This window comes from Bison bison, unplaced genomic scaffold (genome assembly GCF_000754665.1).
Source record: "Bison bison bison isolate TAMUID 2011002044 unplaced genomic scaffold, Bison_UMD1.0 scf7180017864345, whole genome shotgun sequence".
Taxonomy (NCBI): Eukaryota; Metazoa; Chordata; class Mammalia; order Artiodactyla; family Bovidae; genus Bison; species Bison bison.
In genome coordinates this window covers 2,200,046-2,208,571 of record NW_011494917.1, presented here as the reverse complement: position 1 = coordinate 2,208,571, position 8,526 = coordinate 2,200,046, and the positions used below count along the sequence as shown (strand labels likewise).

General features: G+C 37.4%; 1 protein-coding gene across 1 annotated transcript in view; it reads right to left on the bottom strand.

The window, feature by feature from the left end:
- Positions 1 to 2,781: 2,781 nt before the first annotated feature.
- Positions 2,782 to 8,526, bottom strand: part of LACC1 (laccase (multicopper oxidoreductase) domain containing 1) — a 9,214-nt gene continuing 3,469 nt past the window's right edge. Inside the window, exons 3-6 of the mRNA XM_010854608.1 lie at positions 7,090 to 7,255; positions 4,568 to 4,793; positions 3,980 to 4,140; positions 2,782 to 3,068 (exon numbers count right to left, since the gene is read on the bottom strand). Of these exons, the coding sequence (XP_010852910.1) occupies positions 3,981 to 4,140; positions 4,568 to 4,793; positions 7,090 to 7,255 (552 nt within the window). The 3' untranslated portion in view covers positions 2,782 to 3,068; position 3,980. The remainder of the gene's footprint in view (positions 3,069 to 3,979; positions 4,141 to 4,567; positions 4,794 to 7,089; positions 7,256 to 8,526) is intronic.

Below are 8,526 nucleotides of genomic sequence, written 5' to 3'. Positions count from 1 at the left end.
TGTATTTATTTTTTAACTGAAGTATAATTGTTTTACAAAATGTTTTCTGCCAAATATCAACATGAATTAACCAGAGGTATACATATGTTCCCTCCGTCTTGAACCTTCTTCCCATTTCCCTCCCCAGCCCACCCCTCTAGGTTGTTACAGAGCCCCTGTTTGAGTTTCCTGAGACATACAGAAAATCCCCATTGGCTATCCATTTTACATATGGTAATGTAAGTTTCCATGTTACTCTCTCCATACATCTCACCCTCTCCTTCCTCCCCGAATCTGTCCATAAGTCTGTTCTTTATGTCTGTTTCTCCACTGCTGCCCTGCAAATAATTTCATCAGTACCATCTCTCTAGATTCCATATATATGCGTTGAAAGTCAAAGTGAAGTCGTTCAGTCGTGTCCAACTCTTTGCGATCCCATGGACTGTAGCCTACCAAGCTCCTCTGTCCATGGGTTTTTCCAGGCAATAGCACTGGAGTGGACTGCCATTTCCTTCTCCAGATATATGTGTTAGTACCCGACATTTATCTTGTCTTTCTTACTTTGAAATGAGATATTTTATATAAATTTCTCATGAGTTTCATAAAAGAATTAAACAAACAAGGTATCAGGTTGTCACAACCATACAACACATATCACAGTATTGAAATTGTTGTATTGACTGTCACCTTTCACTGGATATTAAAAAAATATGGGCTACAACTGTATTTTTTAATCTACCCTAGCACCTCAACAAAATTTTGACTGAGTATAAGAATACTGACATTAACAAAAAGTCGTAAAATTTTAATTTAGATAGCTTTGATTAACTGTAAAATCTGAAATGAGATATGGGGTCACAGGACATATAGGTTCAAATCTTACTTTATCACAATTTATGTGATTTCAGTCTCTAACTCATCGAGGGTCATCTGAACAAAAGGAATAGCACCTGACTTATGTACTTTAGAGTACCTGTAGGGTAAAATGAGGTAATGGATGAGAAGTACCAAACAAACGTAATTTTCTGCATATTCAGGTAAGAAATACATGTACGAAATAAGAAATCCTTTTAAGGTTCACTGTGACAAAATTCATGGTAAAAATAGGTACCATACCATTTCCCCAAGTGAAAACACCTTAACTTTTCTCTTCAGCCTACACATACGCTTAAAACTACTCACCCCCGCCCCTCCACACACACAGTATACATATACACCCCTTGTGTCAAAATACAGCCCCCAGTGTTTTATGTCCTCTGGACTTCCCTGGTAGCTCAGATGGTAAAGCATCTGCCTACAGTGCGGGAGACCCGGGTTCAATCCCTGGGTCGGGAAGATCTCCTGGAGAAGGAAATGGCAACTCACTCCGGTATTCTTGCCTGGAAAATCTCATGGGCAGAGGAGCCTGCTGGGCTACAGTCCATGGGGTCGAAAAGTCAGACACACCTGAGCAACTTCACTTACTTCAATAAATACTAGCAAAGTAGTGTTGACACTGGTGCATCCTCTTCCTCAAAGCACTGAAATCCATCACCACAATGACCCATAGAACAGCCTCAACACAGTAATCTACTAGCTTCTTATTTATTTTTGTGTTTTGGCTGCAACCAGCGGCATGCAGGATGATCCCTCCCACCCCTGGCCAGGGATCAAATTCAGGCCTCCGCGGTGGAAACACCATATCCTAACCACTATGCCACCAGGAACTCCCTGAAGATTTCTTTTTGAGTACTTCTCATATTTATGCTGGCTTCTCTCCCCAAAATGACTGTATATATTTTTTTTTTCTAGATTAATCTTTTTTACTGGTTCAGTTTCTGGCTCTTCAAATGCAGGTGTGTAAGGTTTCATCCTTGGACCTCCTTTTTTCTCACTCTGTGTTTCTGTGAAGATGACTCAGCCTATTCTAGTAGACCCAGGCACTATCTCTGCACAGCCAACTCCCAAATCTCTCTTTATTCATGGCTCCTTCCCAGGTTCCAGGTCTCTATATCTAATTGTTGATCACATATTTCCATCTGGAAGCCCTTCAGTCTATGTGTCAAATTCATTATTCCTCCCGTGTCCCAAACCTCTTCCCCATCTTGGCTGCCCCTCCAGATAGTCATCAAGCAGAGACTGGGGAGTTATCAGGGATTTCCCCACTGGTCCTCACCTCTCACCTCCATGCTCTAGGAATAGGATCTGTAGATTCCGTCTCTGAAATGTCATACTATTTCATTTACTCTCAATTTTAATTTCCACTGCATTCGGGCTTCATTATTTCTTTTTTAAAGTATTCTGCTTGTCTCTTAACTAATCTCTCTGCTTTAGTCTCTCACAAATCCATCATGTTAATATAATGCCAAGGACATAAAAACACTCTCCTACTTTCTATACCTACTCTTTGCCTGGAAAATAAACTCCAAAATTCTTTGACATAGCAGTCAAGACCCTAATTTGTTTCTAACCTGTTTTTCCAGTAACTCCTACCCACACCCTCCTCTTTCTAGAACACTTTCAGTTTCATGCCCTAGTTTATGGTATTCCCTTAACCTGTTATGGTTGTTCTTTTTTTGTCAAAAGTCTGTATGTCTTTCAGATCCATGTGACAAGTCATTTTCTCTGCAATACCTTCTCCAGTCTGTGTTCCAGATAGAATTAATCCTCCTTCTCCTGTACTCTTCTGCTGTTAAAATTAAACTTAAGTGTTAGAAGTGTTTATCTCTTTCACTACATTAGACTCAAAGGGAAAAAGTATTACTCATCTTGATTTCATCTATGATTCACGGAATGCTTGACAAATAGAGGCTACCCAATAAATACTAAACTGAATAGACTTATTCCTGATGTATGTAACAAATACAGAGGACAAACCTTAAGAATAATTCTTATCTGTATAACATACAAACTATATCATATTGATTTTGTGTCAGTTATTGTTAAAATCAATAAATCATTTGGCTTTGGATAATAATGAAAGTATATATGAAAGCTGAATTATTCATTGTAATCCTTTTGGTTTTAAGTATATCAAACAGCTACATTTCTTTCTTACAGTTGGTTTGGAAGGAAGCAGGAAATAGTTATGCAAAAATCCAGTCAAGTATCTGTAAAAATACATAGAAATCAAATATGAGACCGTTAGTAGTGCTATTAAAGGAATCACTAAATTTATTAAAGTCTTTTGTATATTAAAGAGTTAAAGACATTGTAAAGACTAAAAACAATATTCAGTTAAAATAACCTTAAGGAAAATCAGATATATGCTAAAGAGTTAGTGCCATATCACTGTCACAAAATTTTGTATAACCAAAAAAATCCATCTCTAAGAAATACTAATTTAATGAAATTACACTCAATCCTGCTCTATGATTGTAGCTCAAGTGTCAGCAAACTATACCCTGTGGACCAAATCTGGCCCCTCACCTGTTTTTTTGTCAACAGAATTCTACTGAAGTACAGACATATTCATTCATTTCTGCTTCTGTCTGCTTTTGCTCTACAAAAGCAGACTTGTATAGCTGAACACAGACGATGTGTCCCACAACACCTAAAATGTGTACTATCTAGATCTTTAAAAAAATTGACCAACTCCTGCTACAGATAACCAGTTGGAAGTTTGGTTGTAAAACTAGGCTGGTCTGTGTATGTATTATTACTCTAGAATTTAGGTTTTTTAGCAAGGATTTCTTCTTAAAACTCAAAAGAATTTAAAAAATTATAAAGATGTTATGATAAAAATAGAAGATGTTGAGCATATAGGAGAGTTAAATGGCATACAAAAAGGATTTAATGAAAAATTGTTTTACTTTTATACTCTTATATATACTTATACTTTCCTTTTATATTAGAGTACATCACTGAAAATGAACTGTTCTACCATTATTGTTTCACTAAAAAGTAGAAAATTAATTCTTCCTACAGGAGTAAAGGAGTGAAGTTAAGTACAATTATTTTTCAAAATGAGGGGAGGGAAAGGTGGAAGCAGGGAGGAGAAGGGAGAGAGAAGCTACTGTACCTCATTCTCTAACTGAGATGAAGCCAATCTGTGTACCAAAGTTAGGGCCATCGCGGACATGGGAAAAATACTTGTCAGGATGACAAGATGTACAGAGGTTGAGATCCTGGTTCTGGTCCTGAATATTCTGTGGTAGAATTCCTCCCCGTTCTAGAAGAATCCTTAGGATAAAGATTTTTCGAAAAACAGAAACTTTACTTTACCAACAGACAAAGCAGCATGGAAAAAGCATTGATAATAGTGTAAAAGAACTCTGGAAAAGATCTGCTTGGAATAATGCAAGTTGTCATTCAGTTACAGAACAGGGACACAACAGGAAATGGTAGATTTCACCATTACAATTCTGGACTGAAATCAGTCGTTATTGTTGTTTAATCGCTAAGTCGTGTCTGACTCTTTTGTGATCCCATGGACTACAGCCTGCCAGGTTCCTCTGTCCATGATGTTTCCCAGGCAAAAAAACTGGAGTGGGTTACCATTTCCTTCTCCAGGGAATCTTCCCAACCCAGCGATCAAACCCACATCTCCTGCATTGGTAGGCGAGTTCTTTACCACTAAACCAACAGGGTAGCCTGAAATCAAACATACCTAGTGGCTTTACGGATGTCAACATAGGGATTTGGTGAGTCCAACAGCCGTACACATCCGGGATCAAGATTATGAAATGCCTTTGCTGATTCCCTTGGAAGAGTAAAACAGCACGGTCCAACTGAAGGCCCCAATACAACAATAATGTCTTCCAAACTGCAGCCATATTCTGCTCTCATAGCGTTCACTGTAGCCATAGCAACACCTAACATGGTACCTCTCCAACCTAGTAAATAGGAAGAAAGAGAGCTAAGCAAAGTCCTAACATAACAAAATGTCATCTTAATTTATACCTAAGTTAAAAATGAGCAGGGTCAGTTAATGTATTTTTCCTAAGGGTCCTTTCACCTCTTAGTTATTGTGAATAATTTATGTTTTGAGCATAGGTGTTTAAATATCCTATTGACATCCTGCTTTAAATTCTTTGGATATATGTTCAGAAGTGGAACTGTTGGATAATATGAATTCTATTTAAAACTTTTTGAGGAATCATCACAGTTTTTCATGGCAGCTGCATCATTTTATACTCCCACCAATAGTGCATCATGGTTTCCATTTCTCTTCAACAAAACTTATTTTCATTTTTAAAAAAATATCAGCCATTCTAACAGATGTGAGGTGATATCCTGTGGTTTTTATTTGCTTTTTCCAAATTAGTGATGTTGGGCGTCTTTTCACATTTTTACTGACCATTTGTATATCATCTTTGGAGAAAGATCTACTAAAGTCCTTTACCCATTTTTCAATCAAATCTTTTAGTTTTTGTTGTTGTTGAACTGTAGGTATTCTTTTTGTATTTTGAATATTAACTCCTTATTAGATGTATGAACTGCAAATATTTACTCTCAATCTGTTGGGCTGACTTTTTACTTTGTTGATTGTGTTCTTTGATGCACAGAAATTTGTTTTTGATAAAATCCAACTTATCTATTTTTACTTCTGTTGCTTGTGCTTTTGGTATCATATCTAAGAAACCATTGCCTAATCCAAGATCACAAGGATTTACACTTAATCTTTCATTTTTAGAGTTTTAGCTCTTACATTTAGATCTTTGATCCACTTTGAGTTAGTTTTTATATATGACGTAAGGGTCCAGCGTTGTTCTTTTGCATATGCCTATCCAGTTTCCCCAGTACCATCTGTTAAAGAAATTGTCCTTTCCCCATTGTATAGTCTAGGTACCTTGTCAAAAATCATCTGACCCTATTGCAAGGGTTTGTTTCTGGAATGTCTATTCCATTCCATTGCTCTATTGTCTTTATGCCAGTACTATACATACTGTTTTGATTACTGTAGCTTTATAATAAGTTTTGAAATTAAGAAGTATGAGACATCTAACTTTGTTCCTTTTCAAGACTGTTTCATTTATCTTTCATAATTTTAAATTTAATGTTTCAAAACCCAGGAAGTAACAAATAATATTCACGTTTTATATCCAGGAACTAAGACTCATATTTTAAATAACTTTTGACAATGTTAAATAGTAAACCTGACTTCTAGTCATTCAATTCCATTACTTTAGTTAGATCAAAACAAACAAAAAACCACTTTATTTGTCTATAGTCTAAAATGCAAACAAAGTAGCCATAGATTTACAAGCACTCCTCATTTTACATAGACTCATTACCACTGGATAATCTAAATAGTATTTTTAAAAAACTTCCAACAAACAAAATTCCAAAACCTTAACAAACATAGCACCTAAAAATTCTTTGTTCTTATTTTCAGAGAATAGTTAAAGCTAATCAACTATAACATATTAAACTACATGCAATTTTCCAAACATATCTTGTTTTTTATCTTTACACTTGCTGCTGCATTTCAAAAACACCTTCTATGACATGTCTAACCTTCCTTTTCCCTATTACCTAGACTTCAAGGGTAGACTTCTCAAACCAGAGACAATACAACTCAGTACAACTCCCTGGGAATGTTTTGAAAAGCATAAAGGCTTTTCTTTTTGGTTATTACAACAAGTACAACTGGCATTAAGAATTTTGAAAGCCAAGCAAACTTAAGTCTGCAATGTAAGACTATCTTGCCCCAAATGTTAATAACACTCCTGCTGAGAAACATTGGTACCTAGCCAAATCCTACAAATCTCCCAGGAATCAGCCTAGGTAACTGCTTTCTTTAGGGATTATACTCTGAGTCACATAATTTGACGTAAGTACTCCTTGTATTTGCTCCTGACCTAAGAGTCTACTAGCTCTCTTCTATCTTTACTTATCACCATGGGTAGTAATTAACTATTTAAATGCTGGGAAAGACTGAGGGCAGGAAGAGAAGGGAATGACAGAGGATGAGATGGTTGAATGGCATCGTCGATTTAATGGCCATGAGTTTGAGCAAGCTCTGGGAGATGGTGAAGGACAGGGAAGCCTGGAGTGCTGCAGCCCATGAGGTCACAGAGAGTCAGACCATTACTTACAGAATGAACAAAAACAATGTCCATCAGAGAAAAATTATAACTTTCCCCCCAAATTGGTAAAAATCCTAGGTGCTTAACTAAGTACACTTACCAGAGTGAGCAACCCCACATGCTTTTTTGACAGGATCTGCAAAAACTATCGGAATACAGTCAGCACCAAGAGCTGCTATTGTGACTCCTTTTTGATTTGTGGTGATTCCATCATAAGATTCAGGCTCCTTCCTTCCCATAATCCAGACATCATTGGCATGATCAGTCTAATACCAAAGATGTGAAATAAAAATGTTTTTAAAATAGAATTTCTCATACCATAAGCTTTTCTGAAAGTATGTATTTTGTACAAAATTATATAACCAGTTTAAGGTTACTAGCATTCCTTAAATACATCAGGTCCATATATATATAATAACAAATTTATTTAACTCTATGATATGATAATCTCTATGTATTTTCCTCAAAGGAAAACAGACTTCAACATTTAAAAAAAAATCAAAATAGTACTGATGAACCTATTTGTCGTGCAGGAATAGACACGCATACAAGTGTAGTATTCACAAGTGTTCACAAGTGTAGTGAACAGACTTGTGGTCACAGCAGGAGGGCAGGGAAGAGAGGGTGGGATCAGTTGAGAGTAGTATTGACATATATACACTTCCATATGTAAAACAGATAGCCAATGGGAGGTTCAAAAGGGAGGAGATATTTATATACTTGTGGCTGATTCACATTGTGGTACGGTAGAAACTAACACAACATTGTAAAGCAATTCAGTTCAGTTCAGTCGCTCAGTCGTGTCCGACTCTTTGCGACTCCATGAATCACAGCACGCCAGGCCTCCCTGTTCATCACCAACACCCGGAATTCACCCAAACTCATGTGCATCGAGTTGGTGATGCCATCCAGCCATCTCATCCTCTGTCATCCCCTTCTCCTCCTGCCCCCAATCCCTCCCAGCATCAGCTGACTTTTCCAATGAATCAACTCTTCACATGAAGTGGCCAAAGTATTGGAGTTTAAGCCTCAGCATGAGTCCTTCCAATGAACACCCAGGACTGGTCTCCTTTAGGATGGACTGGCTGGATCTCCTTGCAGTCCAAGGGACTCTCAAGAGTCTTCTCCAACACCACAGTTCAAAAGCATCAATTCTTCGGCACTCAGCCTTCTTCACAGTCCAACTCTCACATCCATACATGACCACTGGAAAAACCATAGTCTTGACTAGACGGACCTTTGTTGGCAAAGTAATGTCTCTGCTTCTTAATACGCTATCTAGGCTGGTCATAACTTTCCTCCCAAGGAGTAAGCGTCTTTTAATTTCATGGCTGCAATCACCATCTGCAGTGATTTTGGAACCCCCAAAAATAAAGTCTGACACTGTTTCCACCATTTCCCCATCTATTTCCCATGAAGTGATGGGACCAGATGCCATGATCCTAGTTTTCTGAATCTTGAGCTTTAAGCCAACTTTTTCACTCTCCTCTTTCATTTTCATCAAGAGGCCCTTCACTTCCTCTTCACTTTCTGCCTT